The sequence below is a fragment of the Eumetopias jubatus genome, unplaced genomic scaffold (assembly GCF_037043125.1).
Source record: "Eumetopias jubatus isolate StellerSeaLion01/CBP00866 unplaced genomic scaffold, mEumJub1_p1.0 scaffold_14, whole genome shotgun sequence".
Classification (NCBI taxonomy): Eukaryota; Metazoa; Chordata; class Mammalia; order Carnivora; family Otariidae; genus Eumetopias; species Eumetopias jubatus.
This window is the reverse complement of record NW_028274820.1, coordinates 101,274,519-101,287,855: the sequence shown is the minus strand read 5'-3', so window position 1 is coordinate 101,287,855 and position 13,337 is coordinate 101,274,519. Positions and strand designations below refer to the sequence as shown.

Sequence of the window (13,337 nt, the reverse complement as noted above, 5' to 3'; positions counted from 1 at the left end):
TTAAAATACAGTATAATAGTTTCAAGTGTAGAATTTGGTGATTCACTTATATACAACACCCAGGGCTCATCAGAGTTAAGTATACTCTTTCTTTTTTTTCCTCAAAAGAAATCTGTTGAATTCTCACCTATGGTGTTTATTCTCTTCCATCCTTCATCTTTGTTGTTCTTAAAGTTCTTTTACTATCATTTTAGTGATGTCACAAATGGGAAAGTCAAAACGTAATTTTCATCTGTAACCAGAAGCCCAGAAATTGGTTCCTTTTGTTTCCTATTTCTATTGCCACTGCCCTAGTTCAGAACTTAGGCAATATCCCGCATGGATTATTGCTATTAAGACCAAGCTGGTCTCTTGCTGTCTTTGATTTCTTGTTTTAGTCCCATATGGTTTCCATATTAAGCCTCCTAAAATTTGTTGGTATCAAGTCATTAATTCTCAAGTCATATATCTAAACTCTATAGAACCTACACTTTCAAAAACAAAACAGTAAAAGAAGTACCTGGTTTTCAAGGTTCACTAAAATGTGGCGTCATCCATTTATCCAAGCCAGTTAAACTAACCATCTAGTTATTTTTATATTACAATTCAAGCTAGCCAATGCCATGTCCAAGTGCTATTTCCTGCCTTCTCATTCATCTTTCTCCCTCCAACCAAACTCGGCAAGACTTTTATCCCTTCTTTTCTCCGTATCTATAGTCATCCTTTGAAGTCCACTTAAATTGTACTGGTTCATGAAACTCTCCAACCTTGCCAGGGTCAAAATCCTTCTCCCTCCCATCTCCTATGCAATATTACCTGTCTGCACTACTCATTATAGATTTTATAATTAACTAAATGAGACAATCAAAATATCCCATCATAAATATTCCATCACACACACCCCACGTGCACCTACACATCATCTTCCACTTCATTAGGCATTTGAAATAACGTATAAGAATACCTGAAATGTAACAGAAAAATAAAATAAAAAATAAGCCAGAATAAATGTCTACAGAACAGGAAAATAAAATAGGATACAAAATCGTAACATCTGAGCCAGAATCCTACAATTTACCTAAATAAAGTGACCTACATATGAATTACAAAAAAAAAATACACTACACATTTGGAGGACTATCTGCCAAAAGTAACTTTGATTTCAGAGTATTATCTTCAGCATTTCTTTTTTTTTTTTTTTTAAAGATTTTATTTATTTAATTGACAGAGAGAGACAGAGAGAGAGGGAACACAAGCAGGGGGAGTGGGAGAGGGAGAAGCAGGCTTCCTGCCTAGCAGGGAGCCCGATGCGGGGCTCGATCCCGGGACCCCGGGATCATGACCTGAGCCGAAGGCAGTTGCTTAACCAACTGAGCCACCCAGGCGCCCCTATCTTCAGCATTTCTAATAGCATTCGGGTAACACAACCAACTGTTTGGGTGATTCCTAATTCTGACTAAAGTACAAATATTATCAGAGTAACAGAGGAAAGGAAAAATAAATTTTTCCGTTGTCTCTAACAAAGATGCTTGTCTCTAGATGACACAGGAACGGCTATAAGTGGTTAGCGATAAGCTCAAAATGGGGTGCAGTCCGACCATCTCTGTTCCCTCACAGGGCTGGTTTAGAACAAGTTCTCTGTAAGGTTCAATTACCAGGGAACCATCTGCACAGAAAAACAGAGATACATGTTTACTTACAGTTGAGGATTTGCTTGTGTTAAAGGTGATTTTTAAGGTAATATAAACATCCATTTTGTGTGTGTGTGTGGGGGGGGGGTGGGTGTCCCTACACGTGCGCAGGTAACACACAGAGATGTGCCCAAGCAAGCAGCTAAGGGACCACTGGTGTGCCCAGACTCAAATGGAAGATGGAAGGAAAAGAGGTGTACTTTTCACCACGTGCTTTTTTGGACTTCTAAATTTTACAAAAGGATTATTGATCTGAAAAATGAAAATTCCATCTTAAAAAGCTCCCAAATAGATCTACTCTTGGGTCCACATAGTTTTTCCTACAGGTAGTTGTAACCCACAAAGAGAATGGTTGTGTCCAATTGTGGAAGACTTCAGCCTAAAGCCTGGCTATTCCTCATGAAAACTGCTGGCCTAGGGAACCCCTACTTGCTGTATTCATGAAGAGGAAACAGACACAAAGCTGATAGGGAAGATAATAATAGGTGTATCTTTTTTTTTTTTTTTTAGAGGGAAGGGAAGGGAGGGGCAGAGGGAGACGGAGAGAGAATCCTCAAGCAAACTCCCAGCTGAGCGCAGAGTCTGATGCAGAGCTCCATCTCATGACCCTGAGATCATGACCTGAGCAGAAGCCAAGAGTTGGATGTTTAACTGACTGCACCACCCAGGCGCCCCTAGGTGTATACTTTTGAGGGAGCAGCAAACCACCTCTTACCAAAAAAATGGCATGGATCGTGGTTTGAATCAAGGCTGAGTCAGCAGAAAGACAAGAACCATAGCCCATCCCCCTAGACAGACTTTATATAGCTCTGATAATGCAGAATCTTCAGTTTGCTTTTTTTTTTTTTTTAATCTTAGCTTTGAATCAACTGTAACATGTGGGGAAATGTTATCAGAAAAGGAAAAAGCAGATTCTTCGTGTGTATCAGAAGCTGCTGGAGAGAAGTCTTCTATCCAGGGGAGCTAGTCCTTCCTTGAGTCACCCTGGAATCAGACGTGGGAAAAGACACTGCTGGAGTATTTCAAGTGCAGCATCTGGAAGGGAGAATAATCCATATCGAAAGAAGGACTCTAAAATGGACGCACTCACTCCTCAATGACTCGGTGTGTTTTTTTTCTGCTGTGGGGAAACCACAGCCCTCAGGCTTCCAGATGCTTTCTCGCTTCATGAAGTGGGGCTCCTTCTGTCGCTTCGCTTCCAGAGACCACACTTACCACCCGCTCTTCTAACACATGCATAACTTCGTGTTAATACATCACTTACTTTAGATGAAGAGTATAAAAACAAAAGATGACCACTATTTAGAAGAAAATGGGTCACATCTAAAATTATTTTTAAACCAAAAACAACTAAAATAGACTATGAGGATAAACTAAATATAGGAATTAAGAGGAAACCATCAAGAGGTAAAAATAAACTAAAAATCTAAAAGGTAACAAAACAGAAGCTCCATTCAGGAGTCAATTGGTAAGTTGTTTTATACTAAGGCAGCCAGAGTCTAACAAACACACATATTTGGCTTTTATAACTTTTGAGAGTCTTTTCAAAAAGTTCTCTGGAGTTTCTTTGGCAACACAGCCTTTGGGCGGAAAACAGCTGAGGACCCGAGCAGACACGGGGCCTCTCACTTGGTGGTCTGTCCAGGCCTCTCAGCGCCGACAGGCCGGTAAGTGGTAGGTGGTGTGGCAGTTTGTGTTCAAGAGCCAAGCCTGGTTCTGTCTCCCAACCAGGCCGTACAACTCTTCTGTAGCCCCAGATCTGTTCAATCATCTGCCAAGGCATACTTCTGCAGGACTGGTAGGGAAGAGTCACTGAAAGGGGTCACATCGGATGCAAAGGGGTCTGAGGCAAAGCTCCCCATGTGCGCACTTTCCTGCAGACGTTTCCAGAGCCCTTCCCTGCTGCAGGGACTGTAGAGATGGCTCGTCTCTCCCTGCAGGAGTGGTCCGCACACATCCAGCTGTAAGACAAGGGGAGGACTGCTGGTGCTTCGGGGAAAGGTGGGCAGCTCCGATGATTCCCCCCCACCCAGCACCAAGCCTTCCACTTAAAGCAAACACATCTGGGGAATCACTCCACGACTTTTAGTTACCACCAAACTCAAACCATTTTCATTTTCTAAAAGAGAAGTCAATTCAATTAAAGAAGCAAAACTAAACAGAACTCTTTTCCACTACTTCTCACCCAACTAGAACTTACAATGGAATTCTAAACAATTAACTTGTATTAAAATCATTTGGAGAGACTACACTAAAAGTTGCATTAAAAATTCTATCTTCACATGTCAACACACGTATCACCTGTACAAATACGCAAGAGCCCCAAGACCACCCACCATTTGGTAGAGTTGGTCTGTAAAGTTGTAAGGGAATTGAGTTCTCTCACTAGGCTGTTGTTAGGTATGGTTCCATATAAAGCAAATCCACATCCACAGCATATTTCAAAAGCAATGTCTGCCTGCATCTGATTGGGATTAACATAAATGGGTTTGAAAATGCTCGAGGTGTACCATGAATCAAATTTAGAAGGAAGGGCGCCTGAGTGGCTCGGCTGGTTTAGTGTCTGACTCTTGACTTTTGGCTCGTCCTGAGACCGAGCTCGGACTCAGGCTCCACGCTCAGCAGGGAGTCTGCTTCAAGATTCTCTCTGCCCCTCCCCCTGCTTGTGCACAAGCTGTCTCTCAAAATAATAAATAAATCTTCAAAATTTAGAAGGAAAAAACCTGAACATATCATGTTTATATTAATAAACAAAAAAATTGCTTCTAGGGGCAACTATATGCAATATAATTACTGTGGGTTCTCTCTCAAAAGATAAATATAATTTGTCAATCCTAAAAACTTTTTTAATAGTATAAGGTCAGGTAGTGAAAGGCAGCATTTTACAAGTATAACTAGGACCTATATTTGCATAATAAAAACAAATAATAAACTATTTTTTTTTTTTAAAGATTTTATTTATTTGACAGAGAAAGACCACTAGAGAGGGAACACAAGCAGGGGGAGTGGGAGAGGGAGAAGCAGGCTCCCGGCCTAGCAGGGAGCCCGATGCGGGGCTCGATCCCAGGACCCCGGGATCATGACCTGAGCTGAAGGCAGATGCTTAACAACTGAGCCACCCAGGTGCTCCGTATTTTAATATGCATTTTCTATACCGAAAATCTAAAAAGCACAGAAGAGCATTTTAAAACTTATCTATAAAAAAAAATATCAGGACACCTGAATGGCTCAGTCAGTTAAGCATCCAACTCTTGGTTTTGGCTCAGGTCATGATCTAAGGGTCATGGGATTGAGCTCTGTGTCCAGCTCCTCGCTCAACATGGAGTCTGCTTGAGATTCTCTCCCTCTTCCTCCCCACCCTGTGTGCAAGCATGTGTGAGCTCTCTCAATAAATAAATTTTTAAAAAAACGTATCACCTATAAGTCCAATACCTATGGAGAGCTACTTTCAATACGGTGCTATGTTGTTTTTCAGAAGCAGAGAGGGTGTGCTGAGGGTTCATGGGACAAGTGCCACTTTGTATCCTGCTTCTCCCTTGTTACAGATATTATTACATGTCAATGAATACTCTTCAATGTATTTTTACTGGCTATTTATAACCTTTAAATACCACTTCATCCTTAGTGATGAATACTAAGGTTGTTTTCCCCTGTTTCCTATTACTAAAATATTTCTAATAGCCTTGCACATACATTTGAATATCACTATTTCCTTAGAACGGAATTAAAAATTAAAACAAAACGAAACATCGGGCTAAAGTACATTTGGGTCTTTGTATTTCTAAATTTCTCTCAAGAAAGATCACAGCAAACTAACATTTCCATCTAACTACAGGAACTCATCTCCCCCGCACTCTTTGCCAACACTGGTTATAATTACTTCTTTTTAAAACTTTCCAGTTTTGGTTAAAAAAATTTATTTCTTTTTTTCAAAGATTTTATTTACTTGAGAGAGAGAGGGAGGGAGAGAAAACACGAGCAGGGGGAGGGGCAGGAGGAGAAGCAGGCTCCCTGTTGAGCACGGAGCCCAACATGGGGCTTGAGCCCAGGACCGTGGGATCATGACCTGAACCTAAGGCAGACACTTAACTGACTGAGCCACCCACGCACCTCTCATTCTTCATTTCTTCAAAAATTATGAGGTGGGATATTTTGTCATTTGCATTTCTTCTGTGAATCAGTTATGTCCTTTAGAGCCTTACTTTCAAAGCACGGAAAAATATATATGAGAATAGTAGCTTACATTTGGAAAAATTAGAAAATACCTTTATGCTTAAGTTTATTTGATATAAACCATGTTCAATAGGTAAACAAAAACATATCAAAGTAAGATTACTAAAAAAAAAAAAAAAGTACAAGATGAAAATGTCCACGGGCGCCTGGGTGGTTCAGGTCATGATCTCGGGGTCTTGGGATCGAGTCCCACATGGGGCTCCCTGCTCAGCGGGGAGCCTGCTTCTCCCTCTGCCCCTCCCCCACCCCTACTGGTGCTCTCTCCCTCTCTCAAATAAATAAATCAATAACATCTTAAAACAAACAAACAAACATGAAAATGTCCAAATACATTCGTTGGGTTAGATGGTTATTTCAAAGTAGACATGGATCATCATGAATGTACTGTGAAAAGAATTTGTTATTTTTTTTGGCTTGATCTGCTTTTCTGTGAGAGTCTGAGTTTCTATAACAGAGAAGTCTGCAGCAGGCCGGTGAAGGGGGTAGAAAGGCCACCACCTGGACTATTCCCCTAGTGCCCACAGCTCCCGTGGGAGAGCCGGCGGGGGGCTAAGTGTGTCCAGCTGAGGAGAGCGATGGCAGCAGCTGAGCTGAGACCCGACTGCACAACTGGCAGGGACTGAGCAGCAGCAGGACCAGCACGTCCTGGCACGTTATCCCTGCAGAGCGTCTGCTGCAGGCGGCCCACGGCTCAGATTTACTCTGGGTGAAAAAGGGCCCCCAACTCCAGGGATTGTGAACTGTGTCATAGAACATCAGGACGGAGATTAAATATGAATCCTGAGTATGCTTATGTTGTAACCTCCCGCGAGGTAGACAGCCAAGACTAGGAAACAGGAATGTGATTCCTAGTGTACTGGTTGGGGAAAAAGAAGACTTCAAAAAAAAACACCCCAGAATAAACTGTTTCAGCCCACAGCACTACAGGGTTTATTTTTTAATTTTTTTTTAAGATTTTATTTATTTGAGAGAGAGAATGAGATAGAGAGAGACAGCATGAGAGGGGGGAGGGTCAGAGGGAGAAGCAGACTCCCCACTGAGCAGGGAGCCCAATATGGGACTCGATCCCGGGACTCCAGGATCGTGACCTGAGTCGAAGGCAGTCGCCCAACCAACTGAGCCACCCAGGTGCCCCAGCACTACAGGGTTTAAAAAACCAAAAACTTCAACGTTGATGAGAACTTGCAGGCGTAAGGAAAAAAAAAAAGACATCAATGTGCAGGTTTCTTTTGATTCCAAGGCAAAAATCATGACTTGAGGTGTATGCTGACCAAAACAAAAAAGAATTCTGACCTAGAAACGAGGGGCAGGTAGATCTGTGGCCTGGCAAAAACAGAAACTTCAACCACATGGCCCAGCGGGCAGACTCAATCACATGGGCGGCTCTCAGTTATGCCACAACATCATCCTGCATTCCCGAAATATAATGGTGTCGATCAATGGAATAAGAAATTACATTACCTATTTCAAGTTCAAAAGAAAGAACACCTACTATTATTTACCCACTTGACTGTTCCATAGCCACCTGCAAAGAATGCACTCTATTTTACTACCAAAAAAAAAAAAAAGTTACCGTATTGTAACTACAGTTGACCCTTGCTTGAACAACAGGGGTTTGAACTGTGGAGGGTGGATTCAACTTAAATGTGGATGTTTTCTCAATACATACAGTACAGTACTATGAATGTATTTTTTCTTCCTTATGATTTTTTTAATAACATTTTCTGTTCTCTAATTTACTGTGTTGTGAGAACATAGTAAACAACACATAGAACATACAAAATATGGGTTAAATGACTGTTCATGTTATCAGTAAGGTCTCCAGTCAACAGGCTATTACGTTTTTGGGGGAGTCATGTTGTATGCAGAGTTTTGACTGCATGGAAGGTCAATGCCCCTAAATCCCATGTTGTTGAAGGGTCAACTGCATAGTACGTAAGACATCACAGAAAGTTAGAACTGAAGAGACGAAGCATCGGACAGGCAGACATGCAGTGAGGAGCAAGGGCTTGAGGCTAAAACTTTAGAAGAAAAATGAAGCCTTTGAGCAGTGGCTGGAAACAAAGTAGACTGAACGAGATCTTTCTGACTGCAGATGCTCTGGGACTTTTTTCTTTCCCAAAATACCCTTCTCTTTCCTTTGCGATTCTGAGTTAAAAGTCAAGAAAAATGTTTACACTGTATAATAAGGCTCTAAGCATATTTGTTTCACATTCAGAAGCAGGACACTTTCTCTAGAAAACATGTCACATATGTTTCTCCAGGGTAAACAAAGGGTAAAAATCTAGGTGTTAGCTACCAGCCAGAGTCAGGAAGAAAAGGGATCCCTCTTTTCTCTCAACTAGCTTTTCCCTCTCCCCCGTTTCTAACTCATTCTCCTTCAGCGACGACGGACAAGGCTTGTCTGGCTCTCAAGAGTAAATAGTGAGGTGCACAGTCTGCTCCTTCTTCCCGGGACCCAAAGCATCTGCTAACCTGAAACGGAACCTGACAATCTCAAGTGTTAGATGTCGCTGCAAACCAGCCCATGGGAGATATATTTTAAGAGGCGGTTCAGTAAGTGGTTACACGGGAGACTGAATACACACCCAGAGAGAAAACTTTAAAAAAATCTGCCGCATCACACAAATTGAGGCGGGGCTTGGGCTTGCAGCGGCATTTCAGACAGCGCTGTCTTAGAGAACTTCAACAGAAGTGAAGATGTGCTCTAGAAAGGTATGTCCGGCGCCCCAAAGTTCTAGTTATGACAACAACAACACTGACACTGAAAATGGAGGCGAGGGGGGAGTGGATTTTATGATTTGCAATAATAAATACAAGTAGACATTCTACTGTTGCGCCTGTATCCCAAAGGTTAACATAGTAAGTTCAAAACACTCTTCTGTGGAACTTCATGAGGAAAATATAGAAAATACTTTGAGAAACGTGATTCCTTCAGATACAACATGTGAAGGCAGTAAGTGGATCAAGGTAGGCTCGAGGGTCAGACTACTGAGCAATCTTAGTACAGGCCATCTACTGTGGTTGCTGTTAACAATCAGGCAAGTCACACAAGCCTTTGGAGAACTGGTTTCTGACACCAACAGAGAGTTACTCCCACCAACCCTCAGGGGTGACGTGAGCCTTGAAGAAGGTGAAGATGGCTCTTAGCACAGTGCCTGACCCATGAGACTCAAACTGTAGCTGGTATTCATAAATATCTAAAGAATGAAAGTAAAATATTTTAGACTCAGGCTAGACTCTCCTCTCTTAATAAATGTATGAAGCTGTTATGTTCTCAGGACAAAACTGGAAGGAAAAGAATACTCAATTGAAGAGTAGCATTCCTAAAAAAAATTTTAAAACTGCAGAACAACTACACATAATTATTTGTAGAATACAAGAATTCAGTAATTGCTGCAAGCAAAGTCTGTACATTCTCAGCGTTCTAAGAGCCTAATACTGATGGACAAAGGCCCAATCTGATTTAGCCAAAAATGACATACTAAGAAATTCCCCAGAGACAGATCAGCAATTAAATGGCCGTGGTCTCCACACCAGGGCTCCCTGGTTTTTTTGCACACCAGAAATCCAGCCAAAGACCCTGTCTCACCACTGGAGTCATCACTTTCGGTTGTATTACTTAAGGATGAAAAAAACAAAGGTCGTACACCTAAGCAAGCCACTACCCTCTTGAGTGGAGTAATGTCCTCTCATTTGTCTAAGAGTCTATCCTTGAAGGTTTTCTGTGGCCTATGACCTAGCAATCTCACTCCTAGCTCTCTACCCAAGATAACTGAAAACACCTGTCCACACAAAAATTCACCTACAATATTCATAACATCATTGTTCATTAACAGCCAAAGGGTGAGAACAACCCAGATGTCCCGTCACTGATAAGTGGATAAACAAGCAGTATCTAGGGGCACCTGGGTCGCTCAGTTAGTTGGGCGTCTGCCTTCAGCTCAGGTCATGATCCCAGGTCCTGGGATAGGACCCCACATTGGGCTCCCTGCTCAGTGGAGAGTCTGCTTCTCCTTCTCCCTCTGCTGCTCCCCCTGCTTGCATACACACACGCTGTCAAACCAACCAACCAACAAATAAATATCTACCAAAAAAAAAAAAGCAGCATCTGTCCAGATAATTCAGCCAACAAATGATGTGCTGACACACAATACAACAAGGATGAAGACAAAACACTATGCTAAGTCAAAAAGGCCAGTCTCAAAAGGCTATATATATTGTATGATTCCATGTATCTAAAATGTCCAGAGTAGGCAAATGCATCGAGACAGAAAGTAGATTAGTGGTTGCCAGGACCGAGGGGAGGGAGAATGGAAGGTGACTGCTAATGGGTAATGTCTTCTTTTGGGGGTGATGGAAAAGTTCCACAATTAGATAATGTTGATGGTTGCACAGTTTTGGGAATACACTAAAAAATCACTTTAAAGAAGGGTTAATTTTTTTCACGCTCATCCAGGGGTGCCAAAAAAAAAAAAAAGGTGAATTTTATAGTATGTGAAGTCTATCTCAGGCTGCTTTTTAACAATGTAAATGTACATGCACATCTGAACGTGTACTCTAATAACGTTTAAGTTAATTTTGAGCTAGACATGTAGCTTCATATCTATTTAAAGTAATGCTAATTTGGGGGGAAAGATTCTAAAATAATCAGCCGAGCTGAGGGTATACTGTAATATCACAAAACCAAGTTTGACAATTACTGATACATACTAAAAATTTACACTTAAATCTGCATTGAACTAGCAACTTTATAAACTACTAGAACCAGCCAATCAGTAGCCACCTGCTCTCTAGTAAAGTTAGCTTAAGTTTCCATTTCTTATATTTGGTTGGAATCAAGAAACTCTGCAAGTGAAAAAGTGTATCATCAAGTACATAATGGAGAACAGGAGCTACAACGTTTACACCCTCATGACCTTTGTGACATTCAGACAGTCCCTTGCACACACCACGGATCACATAATGAGTGAGTGAAATACTTTAATACCATATTTGTAAAACAAGGTCCTAACAATAAAATGTTTTGCTCTATGTGGTAACTGTTTAGAGGAGGGTCAGCAAACTGCTCCCATAAAGGGCCGGACAGCAGATATTTCTAGCTTTGGGGACCAGACCATTTCTGATGCAACAACTCTGCTCAGCCCCCGAAGCACGAAGGTGGCCACAGACAATACAGAAACCAACGTTCCCCTGCTTTAACCAGCACGGTCCAACAGAACTTTCTGCAATGACACAAGTTGTCTGCCACCTACCAAGCACTTGAAATACAGAAACCATGACTTAGGAACTGTTCATTTTAAGTGACTGCAAATGTAAACAGCCACAGGGAGCGAGTAACTACTACACTGAACAGCATTGTTTTAGACTAACCAACTAGCCAATTTTACCTCTGGTCAAAAAACTTAAAAGAGTGAGTTAATTTTTAAAGCTACAAAAAGAACTCTAATTATATCACAGGGTGAGCTGGAAAGAGAAAACACAATGTAAAACTTCTAACAATTCACAGATCATACTAGTGAATAATAAAAATTCTAAGCAAATTAATTTCAGCTCAAGCAGTAGGATACGTGTAGAGTTCCATGTATCTGGATTTCGCCATACTTTGTCTGGTATATACTTGCTGGATTCCAGCTCTGAGGTCGTCCCATATCTGGTCAAGGCCAATCTGCTTCAGTCCATGGGGATTCTGACTCCTGTTTGATGACATTGTGAGTAATATTCTGAAGTCGTCCAGTGTAGCAATCCTTATGCAAGGTACAGCTAATTCTCCATTAGATGAAAATATAGAGTATCATTCCAAATTTATTCACAGCAGCTCAGAAAGGATGTCCTTTAAATGTAGAGAATGAAATCTCATTGCAGGCAAACCTGAAGAAGAAATAAAGCAAGTTAATGAATTCTTTCTTGACATCCTGGGGTGGGTAACAGGGTGCCTGCCACACAGATAGAAACACTGTCTGTAGGCATGAGAGGGTACCACGCTAATCTAGAGAATATTTCTCTTTCTCTGTGGAAACAAACTCATACGATCTACATACAGAAATATGCTTACTTAAGAGATTTAGTTCGGAATCCTATGAACTCAAGAAAAGTGCTCACAAGAGAAGCTGGGTGAAACTGCGTAAGCACAACAAACACTGTAGCCTTTCTTTGCCTTCTGAGGTATCAAAACTTAAACTATACGACTTGACCCACATAACAATTACAAAGAGAAACCCAAAGGAAACTCCCAGAAAGGGAAACCCAAATACCTAAAAAGTAGGAAAAACCAGCCTCACTGGTTATCTGTGAATTTTAAGAATTTTTCACTTAGCACTTTGCAAAGATGCAGATGTTGGTGAGGCTGAGGTGCAGGGAAATGGTCACTCCCTTTCAGAAGGGAATTTGGCAAGAATCATCAAAAAAAAAAATTTTTTTTTTAAGACTATTTATTTGACAGAGAGATAGAGAGCACAAGTAGGCAGAGAGGCAGGCAGAGGGAGAAGCAGACTCCCCGCTGAGCATGGAGCCCGATGTGGAGCTCGATCCCAGGACCCTGGAATCATGACCTGAGCCGAAGGCAGACACCCAATCGACCGAGCCACCCAGGCGCCCCAAGAATCATCAAATTTAAGATGTTCCTTAAATTCAGGGACTGGGGTTTGAAGCTCAGCTCCACACCTACTGGGTATGAGGTCTTGGGTAAGGTACTTCACACTTCTCACTTCTCTAAGCCTCAATTTCTGAATCTACAAAAGGGGGGGGGCAATCATTTTCTTCAGACAGTTACTGTGAAACTTAAGTGACACAACGCATATGCAATATTTAACAGAGTAAATGCTTAACAAATAATACTGGCTATTATTTCCAAGGGTATAAGGCTACTACAAAATATAAGTGATAATGCTTTAGGGTCTCGGGATCCACAGATAAAGGACCTCACGTATTCAGTATCATGTTAACTCAGTATTCCTCCGTATGCAATACTATGGTCACACCTTACGGATCGTCTGTGTCTATCACATCAAAATGTGGAGCTTGTTAAATGAGTACTCCTACTGTAAAATTAAGAAACAATGAATTATTTTAATGGCTCCATAAAATAAATGTTGGGAGGTGAACGGTGTCTGGAGCAATAAGGATGGGTTGTCAAAGCCTGCCAATTCAGGTTTGAGCTCTGCAAGGAACTGGGGGCATCCTGCATCTTTCATGGCATCACAGAGCTCTCCCTAGACTAAGGTACATTTAAGGAGAATGCAGCTCATGCTTGTGGATCAAGTCTGAACTACTGAAAACTAAATCATCTCTAATACTTATAATCTAAGCTTTGGGACCTAATATTTTATGAAACCACAATCCCGTTCTTGATCCTGAAAGTATTTTACATCATCCATTCAAAGAAGTATGTTCAAATGCAGAATACAAAGATCGCTAACACAAGAATTCCCTCAA

At 41.4% G+C, this 13,337-nt stretch overlaps 1 protein-coding gene across 3 annotated transcripts in view; it reads right to left on the bottom strand.

The window, feature by feature from the left end:
• The window catches only part of CUL1 (cullin 1), a 101,426-nt gene that overhangs the window by 55,749 nt on the left and 32,340 nt on the right, over positions 1–13,337 (bottom strand). For all 3 annotated transcript variants that reach the window (XM_088018504.1, XM_088018502.1, XM_028106180.2), the window contains exon 2: positions 11,474–11,774. In XM_088018504.1, the coding sequence (XP_087874630.1) occupies positions 11,474–11,613 (140 nt within the window). In that variant the 5' untranslated portion in view covers positions 11,614–11,774. The remainder of the gene's footprint in view (positions 1–11,473; positions 11,775–13,337) is intronic.